This window comes from Pinus tabuliformis, chromosome 3_1 (assembly GCF_031772625.1).
Source record: "Pinus tabuliformis cultivar Carrire ecotype Pingquan chromosome 3_1, CPIR1, whole genome shotgun sequence".
In the NCBI taxonomy this organism is placed as follows: domain Eukaryota; kingdom Viridiplantae; phylum Streptophyta; class Pinopsida; order Pinales; family Pinaceae; genus Pinus; species Pinus tabuliformis.
The window spans coordinates 658,375,966-658,394,771 of record NC_142301.1 but is presented as its reverse complement, the minus strand read 5'-3'; the positions used below and the strand labels follow the sequence as shown (position 1 = coordinate 658,394,771).

Below are 18,806 nucleotides of genomic sequence, written 5' to 3'. Positions count from 1 at the left end.
ATTTGTATATGGATAAGTCCCTGAATCTATGTTAAGTTTGCAACTTAAAGCATGACCAAAAGCAGCACATTGGTAGAATTAAAGCTATTTTGCCACAATAGTTGCAGGGCACAAAAGCCTCTAAAGACACCAATGCAATCATTTTGAATCAGGTTTGATTTGGACATGGAAGGCTCCATTAAAGATATCCTTGTAAGGAGCTATGTTTGAAGCTCTCAACAGGCTTGATCTGTTTGGCCCCCTCCTCTTGTGAACAACACTGTTGGATCCATTGAGCGGAGGCAATTTGAAGAGTGCCCAAGGACCCAGGTCACTTCGACTGCCATGAACAAAATTATAAATGGATGTCGTACTCATTAGGAATTGTCTATGGGCAGACCCTAACCCTGGGTTATATATGTTGTGACAGAAAGCAACACAGTTAAGTCCCTGAGTCTATGTTAAGTTTGCAACTTAAAGCATGACCAAAAGCAGCACATTGGTAGAATTAAAGCTATTTTGCCACAATAGTTGCACGGCACAAAAGCCTCTAAAGTTGAATCGATTTAATTTGGATAAGGAAAGATTCATTTGGGATAAGCTTGCAAGGAAAGTGTGATGCTGTTAACATGATAGTATTTATCAAAACGTTTTCACAAATGAAAGGAGAGTGTGATGCTGTAAACATGCTAGTATTTATCAAAACCCATGGACAAATGAATTTTGAAACATGATAGTATTTATCAAAACTCATGGACAAATGAATTCATGTATTAGTTGGCCTGCACACAAATATGTATAAAACCATATGACATAAAAGAAGCCCTCTGCTAAAATAGATTCAGTGAAGGTTACTCCCTATAGCAAACCAATATTGGATAACTTGTGTCCGGAAGGGAGTTTGACATGCACTTTACACAGTTTAGCAAACCAATATTGGATAACTTTGTGTCCGGAAGGGAGTTTGACATGCACTTTATAGAGTTTCTTCCCAAGGAGAAAGTAAAATAAAGGATGAAACAAATGGGATCATGGTTCAGCAGTGAGATCGTTGGTGTGTTGGCCAGCCACCAAGATTCAATTCTTTGAGAGGCACACATCAATATATTCTCTATTTATCTATTGGGGTTCTGATGTGTGATGCTGTTAACATGATAGTATTTATCAAAACGCTTTGACAAATGAAAGGAGAGTGTGATGCTGTAAGCCCTGTTTCCTCCATGACCTCACGTGCAGCTTACTCCTCCCAAGTCTCTCCTGCACATATGTGCGAATAAACAAGGATTTTGCATTCTACCCATTAATGAGTACAAGAGAAAACAATAAATTTGCAAGAGAGAAAGAACAAACAAAAAAGACCACTATTGACATTGTGGATGCAACATTCACTAGGCTTTGTAATTTGTATATGGATAAGTCCCTGAATCTATGTTAAGTTTGCAACTTAAAGCATGACCAAAAGCAGCACATTGGTAGAATTAAAGCTATTTTGCCACAATAGTTGCAGGGCACAAAAGCCTCTAAAGACACCAATGCAATGATTTTGAATCAGGTTTGATTTGGACATGGAAGGCTCCATTAAAGATATCCTTGTAAGGAGCTATGTTTGAAGCTCTCAACAGGCTTGATCTGTTTGGCCCCCTCCTCTTGTGAACAGCACTGTTGGATCCATTGAGCGGAGGCAATTGAAGAGTGCCCAAGGACCCAGGTCACTTCGACTGCCATGAACAAAATTATAAATGGATGCCGTACTCATTAGGCATTGTCTATGGGTAGACCCTAACCCTGGGTTATATATGTTGTGACAGAAAGCAACACAGTTATGTCCCTGAATCTATGTTAAGTTTGCAACTTAAAGCATGACCAAAAGCAGCACATTGGTAGAATTAAAGCTATTTTGCCACAATAGTTGCAGGGCACAAAAGCCTCTAAAGACACCAATGCAATGATTTTGAATCAGGTTTGATTTGGACATGGAAGGCTCCATTAAAGATATCCTTGTAAGGAGCTATGTTTGAAGCTCTCAACAGGCTTGATCTGTTTGGCCCCCTCCTCTTGTGAACAGCACTGTTGGATCCATTGAGCGGAGGCAATTTGAAGAGTGCCCAAGGACCCAGGTCACTTCGACTGCCATGAACAAAATTATAAATGGATGCCGTACTCATTAGGCATTGTCTATGGGCAGACCCTAACCCTGGGTTATATATGTTGTGACAGAAAGCAACACAGTTATACAAAATTAGAGCTATTTTGATGCAAAACTTGCAAGGTGCACCAGCCTATAAAGATACCAATGGCCTGATTTTGAATCGATTTAATTTGGATAAGGAAATATTCATTTGGGATAAGCTTGCAAGGAAAGTGTGATGTTGTTAACATGATAGTATTTATCAAAACGCTTTCACAAATGAAAGGAGAGTGTGATGCTGTAAACATGCTAGTATTTATCAAAACCCATGGACAAATGAATTTTGAAACATGATAGTATTTATCAAAACCCATGGACAAATGAATTTGACATGCACTTTACACAGTTTAGCAAACCAATATTGGATAACTTTGTGTCCGGAAGGGAGTTTGACATGCAATTTATATAGTTTCTTCCCAAGGAGAAAGTAAAATAAAGGATGATACCAATGGGATCATGGTTCAGCAGTGAGATCGTTGGTGTGTTGGCCAGCCACCAAGATTCAATTCTTTGAGAGGCACACATCAATATATTCTCTATTTATCTATTGGGGTTCTGATGTGTGATGTTGTTAACATGATAGTATTTATCAAAACGCTTTGACAAATGAAAGGAGAGTTTGATGCTGTAAGCCCTGTTTCCTCCATGACCTCACGTGCAGCACACTCCTCCCAAGTCTCTCCTGCACATATGTGCGAATAAACAAGGATTTTGCATTCTACCCATTAATGAGTACAAGGGAAAACAATAAATTTGCAAGAGAGAAAGAACAAACAAAAAAGACCACTATTGACATTGTGGATGCAACATTCACTAGGCTTTGTAATTTGTATATGGATAAGTCCCTGAATCTATGTTAAGTTTGCAACTTAAAGCATGACCAAAAGCAGCACATTGGTAGAATTAAAGCTATTTTGCCACAATAGTTGCAGGGCACAAAAGCCTCTAAAGACACCAATGCAATGATTTTGAATCAGGTTTGATTTGGACATGGAAGGCTCCATTAAAGATATCTTTGTAAGGAGCTATGTTTGAAGCTCTCAACAGGCTTGATCTGTTTGGCCCCCTCCTCTTGTGAACAGCACTGTTGGATCCATTGAGCGGAGGCAATTTGAAGAGTGCCCAAGGACCCAGGTCACTTCGACTACCATGAACAAAATTATAAATGGATGCCGTACTCATTAGGCATTGTCTATGGGCAGACCCTAACCCTGGGTTATATATGTTGTGATAGAGAGCAACACAGTTAAGTCCTTGAATCTATGTTAAGTTTGCAACTTAAAGCATGACCAAAAGCAGCACATTGGTAGAATTAAAGCTATTTTGCCACAATAGTTGCAGGGCACAAAAACCTCTAAAGACACCAATGCAATGATTTTGAATCAGGTTTGATTTGGACATGGAAGGCTCCATTAAAGATATCCTTGTAAGGAGCTATGTTTGAAGCTCTCAACATGCTTGATCTGTTTGGCCCCCTCCTCTTGTGAACAGCACTGTTGGATCCATTGAGCGGAGGCAATTTGAAGAGTGCCCAAGGACCTAGGTCACTTCGACTGCCATGAACAAAATTATAAATGGATGTCGTACTCATTAGGCATTGTCTATGGGCAGACCCTAACCCTGGGTTATATACGTTGTGACAGAAAGCAACACAGTTATACAAAATTAGAGCTATTTTGATGCAAAACTTGCAAGGTGCACCAGCCTATAAAGATACCAATGGCCTGATTTTGAATCGATTTAATTTGGATAAGGAAAGATTCATTTGGGATAAGCTTGAAAGGAAAGTGTGATGTTGTTAACATGATAGTATTTATCAAAACGCTTTCACAAATGAAAGGAGAGTGTGATGCTGTAAACATGCTAGTATTTATCAAAACCCGTGGACAAATGAATTTTGAAACATGATAGTATTTATCAAAACCCATGGACAAATGAATTCATGTATTAGTTGGCCTGCACACAAATATGTATAAAACCATATGACATAAAAGAAGCCCTCTGCTAAAATAGATTCAGTGAAGGTTACTCCCTATAGCAAACCAATATTGGATAACTTGTGTCCGGAAGGGAGTTTGACATTCACTTTACACAGTTTAGCAAACCAATATTGGATAACTTTGTGTCCGGAAGGGAGTTTGACATGCACTTTACATAGTTTCTTCCCAAGGAGAAATTAAAATAAAGGATGATACCAATGAGATCATGGTTCAGTAGTGAGATCGTTGGTGTGTTGGCGAACCACCAAGATTCAATTCTTTGAGAGGCACACATAAGTTGTTGGAGATTTCAGGTTATTTAAAAAAAACAATAAGCCCACTATAGCAGCCTAGCCAAGGGAAAGTGCTCGTGATTAATGATTCGCCCTTCAAGGGTTGTCTTGCAAGTTGCAAGTGAAAACAGGCTGCTTCTGGAGGCTGACTTATTCAGGCCAATTGTAAAGCCTATGGAGTTAAGAGAACTTAGAAGCACTTTTGGAAAAATAAAAAAGAATAAGAAGCGAATTCAAAGTAATACCTCTAAGTGTTGAATGTGTAGACTGTACTGTAACCAACACTACAGATGATTGTGTAAAGAATTTCAATGATATAAGGTGTTCTACGTGTCCATCATTTGATAGTTTTATCAGCGCAACAAGAGTTTCCATAAACAGGATACACAGTTATACATACACACTGTAATTGTTTGCAACTGTGAAAGAAGAACATCCCCAGTGAAGTTGATAAATAATTTGGCAATTTCATAGGTTCGGCCACTAAAGGCTTAGAAGGGAGTGAATCCAGATTCAACTAAAGCCTCAAGATGCCTAAACAGGGGTTTGGGCAAGTTTGACCATTCCACCCATTCCCATCCATCACATTTCTCAGGCTCTAGATTCTGTGGGTGTTGGTCTGGATCACTCAGCTCTGCGCGCATGTAAATAACAACATAATGAGAAGGTCTGATTTCATCTTTTATAGCATTGGTGACTGTTGCAAACTGTATATTATGTAGTTTGTATTATATTTTAATGATTAAACCCAAGATTGAGTTCTGCAACATGCCAAATGTGGTATATACATACTTCCTACGACTAATTACAGTACAGAGGAAATGAAAGCAATTACAGTTTTACGATTCGAATCCAGAAACCAATTACCCGGCTGCTGTCGTAGCGTGGCTTTGGAGGAGCGCCTTCTCCTCTGTAGCAGGTGCGAACCCCAAACCGGTGACCAGAATCTCTGTCAGGATTACCAGCCACATGAAAAAGCTTTATAAAAGACTCCATTACTTCCTCCAGGCAGCTGAAACATCGACTACGCGGCCATTACTTCCTGGAGGCAGCTGAAACACCAGACGCAACGCGCGGCCCTCATGCAGGTCCGCCTCTGCAGGTCCGCCGCCCCCTCAACATCCGCATGCAGGTCCGCCTCTGCAGGTTCGAGGCCGCCCCCTCAACACCCTCTAAACCCTAAAAAACTTTAACCTCTTAATCAACGGTTCATTTTTCTCCAATCGTCTAACACTAGATCTAAGGGCTACGATTACGACACGAAGACATTTTGGGAGGTTGATTTCAGAGGGGAACGCCTTACGACGTAAATATGGTCAATTCAATCTTACTTTATTTTAAAGTTACTTTAATGTTTTTTGAAATTAATTTTTTTTTTTTTAAGAATGCTATCAATCACATCAATCAATTTTTAATGGAAATACGCATCTCTTCACGTAAGAGCATGGTTGATAATCTCATTTTAGTTAATAAAATTATTTTTATGACCCCACAAAAGTTGAGCGTAGCATTTATGAGTATAAGTTGATGTTTGATAAACTTTGATTAGTTTATTTTAAACACTGTTATGGATAAAGTTATTGACTTTTATTTACTCTAAATTATTTTATAAAAAAAATATAATTTAATTTAATTTTTAGTGAAATTATTGAATTTGAGTATTAAATTATATAAATTTTTAAGTATTTTCAAATTGATTTAACAATTGAAATAATAAATTTAATTATTTTGTTAGGTCATTATCATATCATCATATTAGTAGATCATTTTTTTTTGTTTCTTTTCTTTTTTTCTTTTCTTTTGGTTTTTTTGGGGTTACAGTGGAGTTTTTTTTTTAGATTTTTAACTAGTTACTTATTAATATATTTAATGGTTTTTCCAATTTTTTTAGATTACATATTTTTTTTTTCCTCTTCCTAGTAAAGGATGTAATTCTCTCTTTTCATCATAATTTTTTTAGTAAAAGATGTAGTTTTTTTTTTCATCATCATGCCCCTTTCTCATTTAGGACAATAACTCTAGATTTGCCAATGGCCTTTGAATCGACCAAGTTCCCTCTTCTCATCATAATTCCCCCTCCTCATTTAGGACAATAACTATAGATTTGCTAATGGCCTTTGAATCGATAACCTCATGGGTGGCTTCCTCTGCCCTATCCTTTGGGCATGTCGAAGTCTTTCTCCTCAAGAATTTCTCTAAAGATCTCTTTTTGTCATATATCCTCCCTTAAATGCAATGGCCCCAAATAAGTCCTTTGGAGACATAGTGTTAAATGGGAACCTTAGAGGGATATTTTTTGAGTATCCTAGCATCCACATTCTTAATAACGTTTCAACTCCATTGTTATAAGTGGCAAGGGATGTATCTAAATAGTCTCTTTTTCACAAAGAGGTATGCAAATTTAATGGCGTCTAGCTAGTGCTAGCAAGCCTTCAATAATGGATTTCTTGCACTTGGAAAGTATAAACAAATAAAGAATCCCACATTAACCGATGTGTGATAGGTTTCTTCATAGAATAATTTGACCTCACATAAAATCAAGGTCATATCCTTAATTCGAGCACATGGTTTTGGGGTAAATCCAGACTCTACATGAAGCCTTGGACTCCCACCTTCATCCTTACATCATATTCCCTCTCCACTATTCTGGTTGGGTAAATTTCTCAACCTTATCCTATAATTATGTGATAATGATTCACTGAAGGAAGTGTTATACGCAAATTTTACCTCAAGAGTGAAGAGACAAAGAAATGGTGCACCACTAGATATGCCTATATGTGTAGATATGGATTTTAATAAGGCTTCCTCACATTGCAATGACGACAAAGGATTACACTTGGAATCAAATGCTAGATTATAAGTAGGTTGTCTTTCAATGTAGTGTGAAACAAAGCAGGTAGACGCTTATTGTACTAAGGAAAGAAAGTTAAAGTTTTCTAGAAAAACTTATCGAAAACCCACATGGTGGAATGGAGAAACAAATGTGCATCACTTGATCAACTAAGGACCCTACAAAGTTTATCCAACCTATCATAGCTCAACTAATCTAGCAAAAGTGTTCATCTCTAGGTTTATTTCCTTCCCAAGAAGGAAGGAATCCCACCCCCTTCTCTCATGCCCTAACCAACCATCCCCATCACTAACCAATCACGTACCTCCTGTTACAAACCCCTTGGTTAATTTAGATTCCTGAATTTTTGCTCCAAAATAAGGTAGAGCCTACCTCAATCCACCTCAAGACCCTAGTAACTTATACTACTTACTAAGTGAAGGAACAAGAATAAAATATGGATGTCTGAAAACCCCCATAAACTCTTCTATACAAAGAGAACAATGGGATGGAATAATCAAAAGGTGAACAACAAAACCAACCACGCACCACTCTAGGGCTAGTGAAAGAAATGGACAAAAGTCAATGCAAAGAAAAATAATCTACTCCAATGTATGATGACCTACATGAAACAAAACACGGGTATCAACATCTCTTCTAGATATATATTTCTTATGCATTCAAATTGTACTCTCAATTTATCTACCTTTTTCCATTCAAACTGGGTTTTTAAAAATAGTATATTAAAAAAACATTGTTTAAGCACTCCCATGTAGTCTTCAGCAGGTGAGTTCTTCTGCTTAATGATATACTCTGAAATTTATCTATTTTGTATCTATCGAATTCTTATTTATGTGATTTCTTCAGGCTCCAATATGATTTTTCCTTCATCGTCAAGTTATGGCAAGTTTCAACTGAGATATTGTCACGTAAACTTTATTTAAGCATGAAACATGGAAAAATGGGTGTACTGGGGAAGATGCTGACAACTCCAATTTGTATGCCATAGTACCAATCTTTCGCAAGATATTGTAAGAGCCATAGTACTTTGGTGATAATTTAGTATCCTTCTTAGCTTGCTTGAGGGACATTTGTTTGTATGGTTGTAGCCGTAAAAATACCCAATCACCTACATCAAAACTTCTTTCATTGTGATGTTGATCTGCCTATTGTTTCATTTGATTCTGTGCTAGAGACATGTTATCCTTTAAGAGTTGGAGAACTCTTTGTTGATGCTTAATGTGATCTTCCATTGCTTGAACCTTAGAATTGTCTCTTAAAGATGATGTGATGAATGGGTCATTTTTGGTGTGGTATGGAAGGACGCATTATACCACCATTTACCATGGGTAACAACTTGATCCATTGTGTTTGTTTATCAAATACAAAGCAACAAAGATATCCTTTCAAACATTTGTTCACTATCTCAGTTTTCCCATCAGATTGAGGATGATAAGATAAGTTATGAGCTAATTGAGTACCAAGAAAAGAAAATAATTCTATCCGAAATATTCCAGTGAAAATGGGATCTCTATCACTTACAATCATCTTTGGGTTTCCATGTAGCTTTCAAACTATTTCCACAAATGAAGTATTGACTATACTGGCTTTGAAAGGATGAGATAGTGAAAAAAAAATTGCATACTTGGTAAGTCTATCAAATACCATTATGATGACCTTTCTTCCTTTGGAATTGAGTAAACGTGTGATGAAATCCATTGATAGCTCCTCCTAACGTTGACTTGGAATGGCTAATGATTGTAAACGACTCACATGTGAGCTTAATTATCTCAACTTTATTTTGTTGGGAAACAAAACATTCTACCACAAACTTTTGAATATCAGATTTAAGGCCATATCGAAAAAATTCCTTCTTGACTCTATAGTAATTTTTAAAAATATTGAGTTCCCTCTTATAGGAGATCTGTGGAATTCCAAAATAACCTTTTGTTTGATTTGGGAGTTCTTACATAGATATAAGTGATCTTTTTACCACAACGAATCATTTTTTCAAATAAATGTATCATATGCACTGAGATATTGCTACAACTTTTAAATGAGTGTCCGTACCTCTTCATAATTCTTTCATTGATCCCTTGCTTCAGTTATCCTACCAGGTTGCATAATAAAAATGGCATAGAGAAATTCCTCCACAACCTCATCCCTTCTTGAGAGTGCATCCACAAAAAAAAATTACTTCCTTTTTTTTAGATGATTTCAAAATCATAACCCAACATCTTTGTGATCCATTTTCGTTGCTCTTATAAAGATAATCTTTGTTTCAAGAAGTATTTAAGACTATCATGATCTTTTTTTACCTTGAAGCGTCTTCCCACTAAGTAAGGGTTCCCTTGCTTCAATTCATGTAGTATTTACAACATTTCCTTCTCATAAATAGGTTTATGTAAATACTTTCCCTTGATTGGACGACTTTCAAAAGCAACGGGTCTTCCTTCTTGCATTAAAAAAACACTATGCCACTTCCAAAGGCAATGCATTCCATAATAAAGGTTTTTGTGAAGTCTGGTGTAGCTAAGACTGGAGCTCGACAGATTGTCTCTTTAAGATGTTCAAAAGCCTTAGTTTCTTATGCAGTCCAAAGAAATGCATCATTTTTCAATAATGTTGGTAGAGGTGATACTATTTTCCCATAATTCTTAACAAACTTACTATTATACCCTATAAATCCAAGAAATCCTCGAAGATGCCTTAAGGTTGTATGGATTTTCCATTCTTTAATGGCTTTAATTTTGTTAGGTTCTACCTTAACACCCTCATGAGATACAATATGACCAAAATATTCCTCTCTCTATACCCCAAAGAAACATTTGGAGGGTTTAGAATATAATTGTTTCTCCTCCAATAGTTTGAGCACCCTATCAAAATGTTGAACATAATCTTTCTGAGACTTGTTGTAGATTAGTATATCATCAAAAAATACTAACACAAACTTTATAAGGAAGGGTTTGAAAGTGGAATTCATCAAACCTTGAATTGTGGAAGGTGCATTAGTAAGTCCAAAAAGCATGACCAAAAATTCATAATGACCTACATGATTTCTAAATGTTGTTTTCACAATGTCTTTTGTCTTCACCCTAATGTGATGATATCTTGAATAAATATATGACAGTGAAATAAATTTATCCATGTAGTTCATCCAATAATTCATTAATCACAGGAATGAGAAACTTGTCTTTAATAGTGAGCTTGTTGAGCTCTCTATAATCCATACACATACACCATGATCCATCCTTCTTTTGAACTAATACTACTAGAGAAGAGAAAGAACTTTGGATAGATTGAATTATATCTCCCTCTAGCATTTCTACAACCATACGTTCAATTTCACTCTTCTGGGCATAAGAATATCTATAAGGTCTCATGTTTGGAGGAACACTTCATGGAATCAATTGAATAGCATGATCATGATCACAAATAGGTGGGGGACCTTTAAGTGTCTCAAATACCTTGGAATGATTGTCATTGAATATTTCAAGATCTGGAGAAATGGATGACTTAGATGTTTGAACAACCAATGAACATAATTGTGAAATTACCCCATTGTTCCTTCTTCAAAATATTTGTCATTCCATTAGAGCTAATTATCTTCCCAAGTTTCCCTGTAATACCACTTAAATAGAAATTGAATCATAATTATATCAACATTTCGAGACTCAAAACATCAATGAGATAACTTACGATCATGCACATATGTTGCTGGTTGAGTGTCAACTATTTCGTAACTCTCAAAAGCGTTGATAATGGGATCGCTGGTAGCGTCATTAGTGTTCTCCAAGGCGAAATACATGTCATCTGTTTGGTTGGTTATGAAAGTTAGCTCCCGGGTAGAATAATTGCTCAGAGAAGTAATGGTTTCGGATCGTTGTTCACCATTTATATCGATGTAAAAAGATCTCCCTTCAGACATATTTAGTTTCTCAATCTCTGCAAAATGTAACAGCAGTAATAATTTGTGACCATTGGCCGGTCCTACAGTGAATTTAAAACCACTTTTCACAATAACCTCTGCCGTTTGCATAACAACAGGTGGAGGAAGTTCCTTGGTATTGTTTGTTGAGGAAGTTCCTTGGTATCGTTTGTTGAAATGGGCTCTTCATTACTTACAAACCGTACAGAAATAGAATTAGAAACAGTTAAAGCTGATTTATATTGCCAGATCCGGTCGAACTTGTCTACAGGAAACCTGCTTTATTAAGCACACAAAACCATTCAGCTCAATCATTACTTAAACAAAAAAATCTCAACTCGTCAACAGTAATGCATCAAAATTGGGTCTCGCATCCCAAACTTCATTTGGTATCGGCCGTATAAGAAGCATCATTACCACTACTTCCCCCAACATATATACATTTCAAAATAAGAAGTATCAATATATACAGTTCAAAATATTCACATAACAGTAGAATTTCCGCCAACATCATATCTCCATACCGATATCAACATTGTTCCTGGCCGAGCCTCTCCATACATGCCTGGACGGAGCGTCCTCAATTCGATAGCAGAGATGAAGGGATCATCAGACACCGAGGTTCGGATCAATCAAATGTACAGGACTCTGCCAGAACTAACAAATATTGTTTCATTATAACGTGGTGTGTCACGGTTTGAGATCGTCACGTTTCCCATAGCTAACATACCCTCTGTCTCAATCGAGAAAGCGAAGCTGGGGAGTTTTTTGAATCCACTGTAATTTCCAACTGCAAACCATAATCTTAAGAGATAAGGCACATCAGGTACCACAGGCAACTGATAGCAAGATTTGCTGAGAGGCTTTGGGAAAACTCGTAGAGTGTGCAAATAAGAACCGTAAGCATAGACGCTCCAGATCTCTCCATTTTGACCCACGTCTATGTAGTTAGCATCAGTGACCCATCTTATATTGTTTTCTCCGGTTTGAATTGTTTTCGCTCCACAGTTGATACTCAAAAATCCTTCCACACGACCAGAAATTACGGAATAAAACAATACCTTGTTGTTGACTAAATATGAAGCAAAATGATCCGTAGACAAAACAGTGAAATTCCAACGGGTAAAACGGCACTCATGACACGTTTCTTATGGTACTCATAAGAGGCAATAAACTCAGAAGCACTCCGACTAGCGCCATCCAACCGCTCCATTTGCCATGAGGAATTTTGTCTATAGTGACACCCATATTTTATAAAGTTCTCTCATAGTAGATTGAATGGAGGAGGATTCGAACAAACGGTTGCCTATTTCGAAAGAAATTAAAATTACTCTTTACAAGGGATTTCTGGGCCTTTGCCTCTGCGGGAGCCTTCTGTGAAAGTAGAATGCATTTCTCCTCTACGGTATGTCTGAATAATAAAATCCATAAATCACATGACAGTCCTATCCTTACTTTTCAAAAGATTCCGAGGGTCCTTTCGTTCCCCCTCGCTATCTTTGCTTTTAAAATTATTACCAAAGGGTCCTACTTGACATCAATCGCTAATGCTTTTGAAAGCTGTAGTCTAACGAGCTTGAGGAATTGCCTGGAAAGTTACAGAAATTCCGGTTATATTTAGAAAAAATCTAGTAAGGGTTTTTCTAAATCTAAATTATAGTTGTTAAACTTTAAAATTTTAGGTGTCTTAAACGCTTTTGATGGTGTTGAATCCATTTCCACCATCAAAAACACGATTCAAACACTGTCTCTACAAGATTTTTTAAGATTTTTTTGCCTGGATTCCGGCCACTTTTGACAGTCTCAACGATTCCTCAACTTCGGTAGACGACTCCCTTTTGAAATGATTCTTAAAGTTAGTGGAGAGAGAGTTAGTTTTGATGGTTTTCAATTTTAATCTTTTAGACTTATTTTAAATTTAAGATGTGTTAAATCAAATCAAACTTGTAAATATAGATTTTAATAAGGAAGTACACTAATTTATATAGGGAGAGCAGGGCTTGTCTAATTTTTAAAGATGTCTACTAAATGTTAGATAAAATTGACTAATTTAGAAAAGGGTTATTTCATTTATTTTTTCTTTCACCGAGTTAGAAAACAAATTACATTTTGCTAATACATGTTATGCATGTATTTGTTTGATAGATAATAATCTTTAGTAATGAAGTTATGTTGATGGTGTTGTTGATTACAATTCATATTTGAGATAACTATAAGAATATCATATTAAAACAATGTTGAAATAAGAGTCTTTTGAGTAATGATTTTCTAGAGTGTTGCATAAAATGGAAAACTGGGTTGTGTGAGTAGCCCCATGGTCATGTCAAATGTGAGGATGATGATAAATATCAGTGCAAATAAACAAAAAACAAAAAAACAAAAGATTGTTGGTTTACATTTATAGTTGGTGTTGTCATCCTCAATGAAAGTCTTATGATTGACCTCATAGGCTCCATCTTCAAAATGTTTTGTTACTTCCCATGTCCTGCAAGCCAATGGAATAACCTCTTTAGAGAGGGTGTTTGCACATGTGTTGTGTTTCCTGTAAATGTGAGAAATAGTAAAAATATAAGAAAGTTCACTTGGCGCATGAAATATCATTCAACGGAGGTTGAAGTGTGAGGTTGTAACATCTATTTAGACCTTTAGTCTAGTTGATGATGAGTTGTGAATCCCCATAGATTTGGATAGAAGTGATATTCTTTTCCATAGCAAAGACTAGTAATAGTTTTAGAGCCTAGAGCTCTGCTAAGTTATTTGACCCTTCTCTGAACCCCATTTTCATATTGAAATAGTGGTTGTCTTCCAAGTGCAGGACAGCTCCACTACCACATATTTTGGGATCTACATGTGTGGCTCCATCAAAGAAGCCCCAAGGCCTATTTTTATTGATTTGTGACAGTGAAGTGATTCAAATGTAAGGAGCAAAGGGCATCTTAGGCAAGAAATTCAAGAGAACAAGAGATTGAGCAGTTGTGATTTTAGGAGGAGTAGGTTTATCATTGAAAATAACTTTTTTTCTTGCTAACCAAGTGCCCTAACCAGATAGAAGAGGGAGAACCATGAAGTCTTTTATTCCCTCATTTGCGACACACACTTTCTAAGCTACCTTAATATTTGGTCCTTCCCAGTTACATGCTTATCCCAACTTTCAAGAAAAGTAATGCTAGATGATTTTGGTGTAGGAACATTCGGTCAGAAGGTGATTCACTGATTCCTCTGATTATTTTCATAGGCTGCACCAATTTGGCCCCTCTTTTTCTTGTCTTATGCGCAAAAAATCCCATGTGTGTATTTTTTTTCTAGAGCACACCACATGAACAATTTAGATTTGGTTGGGCACTTAAGCGTCCAAAGGTGGTGCCACCACAATCAGGGGCTTGGTTAGAGATGAGGGTTAGGTATCCTTATTTTGGAGTGTGATGTCCCAATGAGGAGAGGGTCTAAAGTAGCTCATCAGGGTCCTAAAAGATGCATATGAGTGCCTCTCGCAAGGATCTCGTGAAGGCTAACCAAGCTCCAATGTAATGTCTCCAAAGGTTCAGATGTCTGCCTAAAAACCATTTTTGGTTTACGAGGGGATTCATATGGGGAGGGCGCCACCTAATTTAGAGTATAAATCCCTACTGGGTGAAGAAATGTTATTAGTCCTTTGGGAAGGTAATTACCTCCACTACTTCTAGTCCAAGGATCAATGCCCAGCATGAGGTTGGTGCTTACGCCAACTTTCCAAGCAAGATTGATTTCAATTAAGGGAAAGGAGTTGACAATGGCCCTCCATATGGAGGCATTTGGTCTATTTTTGTTGGAGTTTTGAATCCAATCCTCAAAGGATAGTGGAAAAATGTACTTCCTGTAGACCATTGAAGTCCATAGACTTTGAGAAGTGTTCATCCTCTAACCTACTTTGGCTTCCATTTCTTAAGCAAAAACAGAAGTTGTTTCAATCGCCACCCTCATTTTGGACCATTTAACCCATGGTGATGCACATTGTTCGTAGGTTTATGCCCAAAGAAATTTATAGCAAAATTTTTTAATTTTGGAGAGGCTGTCTTTTGGAATCTAGGAGAGTGACATCCAGTAAACTAGAATGGCCTCCATCATTGATTTAATTAGAACTAAACGGCCTGCCCTTGATAACCATTTCGTGCTCTAGATCTCGAGTCTCTTTTATATCTTTGTTAAGAGCCATTTCCAGTCTAGATTTGTGTAAAAATTATGTTTTAAGAGGAACCCCAGGTATTTGAATCCACTCTCGATATTAGCCTGATTGAAAGGAAAATAGTGCATATAGGATCTCAACTCTCTATCAATTAGACCAAAGGGAGATATGGTTGATTTTTGGATATTGATTACCATTCTTATGGTTGCTTCGAGGAGAGAAAGAGCTTCCTTGATTGTGCAAGAATCACTAAGGTCATTTCATAAATTACTTAGACTACATGTGTATATATATGTTTTTCACAAAATTTTAAATATAATTTTTAATTAAAAAAATTATTAAATTTTAATTGAAATTAAAAATTGGGTGTGGAGTATGCCTTAAAACTTCTTCTACTTGATGAAGAGCTTGTCTTCCTTAGACATAAGTAAATAGGCTAATGGCCAAAGATCGAACTTGTCTTCCTCAAATATAAGTAAATAGGCTAATGACCTGTTGAAATATGGCAACAAGAATATTCTAATTTAATTTGTCCTTGAATTAAATTGTGAACTAAAATCGAATTTAGTCTTAATAGCTACTTGGAAATAATCAATTAATTTATTTTAAATTAATTAGTTGAAGAAATTCAAGTTGGAAGTCTTTCTAAAGTCATGCAAGAGTTATCCCTTAAATTAAGGAGATAAGATTGAGTAATATTTGAGTTGTAATTAGTTAACTTAGTGTACTGAGTTAAGTCTAGTTAAATTAGTTCCAAACTGTTTGAGGAACTAATAGTGAGTTAACAGTGAGTTGATGCATTAATGCACTCAACTAGTGCTACTCCAGTTAATTGAAGATTCCCTCATCAGAAACTCATGCATGTTTATTCTGAGAAAGACCCAGTTGAGATTAATGTTCAATGACAGTTTACTATCAATTGCATGTGTTTTCTCATAGAGAAAACTCATGCATACAGTCAAGGATTCATTCTTGAGGATTGTGCAATTTTGAAGGATTGGTTTTCCACTTGGTAATAGGAAAATCATCCAGAAGGAAAAACGCAAGGAAATAGGAGATTGGAGGGCAGAGAGGAAGGTTGAAGAGAAGCCAAGATTTCCTGTGAGCATCTATGAGGATTGTACTGAGAGCTGGCTAGCTGTGAGAGCTAAGGCTTTGTATAATTCCTATGTATTTCCACCATGTATGATAATACAATAGTGTGGGGTTTTTAGCTGAGGCTTTTCCCAAAGTATTTTCATGTGTATTGTGCCATTGATTTTTCTTCTTCTGGTTATATTGTTTAGCTCGACCTTTAAGCTTCCACAAATTGATAGTAGAAGTAGGTTATAATATTCTGCTTTGATTTATATTGCATTATCGGGTTAACCTACCACCAGATTTTCTACATGGTATCAGAGTCAGGTTCGGAGCTGTGAATAGTATAGTGAGAAGAGAATTCGAAGTTTGAAGTTCGGGGTTGCAGGTGCAAATCGAATTCATATCATACTTCAAGGTTGGCCAATGGCATTCTATGGCTTGAGACTCGAGTATGCCTTGGAAGGTAGCTCGAATTACATAGCATGGAAAGATAGAATGGAGGCTGTATTAGAAGACAATGGCTTGAAGGAATTCATTGATCAAGAAATCCCAAAGCCAACTTCAACTAATGCACAAGAGTTGGCTGAGTGGAAGAAGTGTGTGCCAAAGGGTGAGACAGATCATCCTTGAGTGAGTTCAAGACCATATTGTCTCGAGTCTCCATGGGAAGGATACTCCATTTTTAATGTGGAAGACATTGAAGGACCTCTACCAGAACAATAGCGACCAGAGGAAATTGGCGCTCAAGGATAAACTTCGAAAAATCAAGATGGAGAAGGGCGATACTATTTCCACATCTCTAAACAAGCTCACCACTTGCAGAGATGAGCTTGGCATTGTGGGAATAACTACTGTCGATGATGATGTGGTGAGCCTCTCTCTCCTTGGCCTTCCAAAGAGTTGGAATAGCTACTAGGACTCTGTAAATGGAAGGGAGAAATTGTCGAATTGGGAATGCCTGTGGTCGGATCTTATGCAGGAGGAGATCAGGAGGAGCACATGAGATGGTTCTTCATCCAAGAATGATGATGAAGAAAATCTAGCTTTAACAAGTAAGGCAAGGAAAGGGAAGGGGAAGGCTTCCCATTTCAAATCTAATTCTTCTCATGGAGGGAAGAAGGGTGACATGTCTAAAGTAAGATTCTTTAATTGTCACATGATGAGACATTATGCGACTAATTTCCCATCGAAGAAGTCCAAGAAGGGATCCTCGGAAGGATCAAAAGGTGAGGCATTAGCCTCTCAGTTCAAAATGGACTTTACCCTCATCACATGCATGGTGTCATCAATGATGGGTTGTGTCTAGTATCTTGACAGTGGAGCCTCATTCCACATGACCGGTGATAAAAATTTATTCAATGCCTTGGAGGAGAAAGACCTCAAGATGCGCATAGAGTTGGGTGACAACAAAAGGTATAGTGTTTCAAGAGTGGGCACGGTTGCTTTTCAGAGGGAGCATGGAGCTCCTCTCACCTTGACAGAGGTGATGTATGTGCCTGGACTGAAGAATAACTTGGTATCGGTCGTGATGTTGGAGGACAAAGGCTACAATGTTGTCGCCAGTAAAGGAAAGGCGTTCCTAAGACACATAGACATGGGTCAGACCAAGAGGATAAGGATTAAGGTGAAGAATCTCTATAAACTAGAGGTAGATGATTGTGCAGCATTGAGTACGAAAGCAGAATTGGTGCAAAGCCAAGGCATTGGCGAGTTATGACACAGGTTATTACATGATTGAAGTTCAAGATATGAGCATCACCTCATTCAAGAACTCTTGAATTCCTTGTTGGGAGAACTGTGGCAGTACTTTTACCGCTATGTCTATTTCTTGGGGCAATTTACCTAGAAACATCGATCCAAATCCCCCTCGTCCAATCTCCCGAATAAAGCTTTGTGTGGCCGCTATCATCTCTTATAGAGTGAATACACCGAACTTTGTTGCATTTGGCACCATACACATTAAGTAATCTGTAGTACATTCAAAGCAAAAAAATCCTTCTAAACTACAGGTATGTTTCATATTATTTTAAAATTATATCTAATATTGCAAGCATTTCCTAACCTCCTGGTGCTAAAGATCTTCGTTCTTCTTCCAGCACAGTTCCTTGTTCTTTTCTCCCGAATTTATTGCGGTACATAATAATAGCTACTATCAACGCTAAAGCGATGATGGGAATTTTGGTGAGGGTTGCTCCGAGGACAACCTTCAATTTATTCTCCTTTGTATCATGTAGAATGCATCCCCCCTTAGGGATCTGTAAGTAGGGGTTTCCACAGGGGTTTCCACAGGAACTACAACAGACCAAACATAGATATTTTTTATGAATGTCCTCCATTTAGATTAATTACAATCTAAGCTAATTCAAT

General features: G+C 37.2%; 1 protein-coding gene and 1 long non-coding RNA gene across 2 annotated transcripts in view; both read right to left on the bottom strand.

Moving 5' to 3' along the window:
- LOC149188792 (uncharacterized) overlaps positions 1-5,550 on the bottom strand; it is a 29,115-nt gene extending 23,565 nt beyond the window's left edge. The window contains exon 1 of the long non-coding RNA XR_016256308.1: positions 5,307-5,550. This is a non-coding gene — a long non-coding RNA (uncharacterized LOC149188792). The remainder of the gene's footprint in view (positions 1-5,306) is intronic.
- A 5,792-nt stretch (positions 5,551-11,342) lies between these two features.
- The window catches only part of LOC149188791 (putative LRR receptor-like serine/threonine-protein kinase At5g48740), a 47,033-nt gene continuing 39,569 nt past the window's right edge, over positions 11,343-18,806 (bottom strand). Inside the window, exons 2-3 of the mRNA XM_089413099.1 lie at positions 11,684-12,221; positions 11,343-11,473 (exon numbers count right to left, since the gene is read on the bottom strand). Coding sequence (XP_089269225.1) covers positions 11,830-12,221 — 392 coding nt within the window. The 3' untranslated portion in view covers positions 11,343-11,473; positions 11,684-11,829. The remainder of the gene's footprint in view (positions 11,474-11,683; positions 12,222-18,806) is intronic.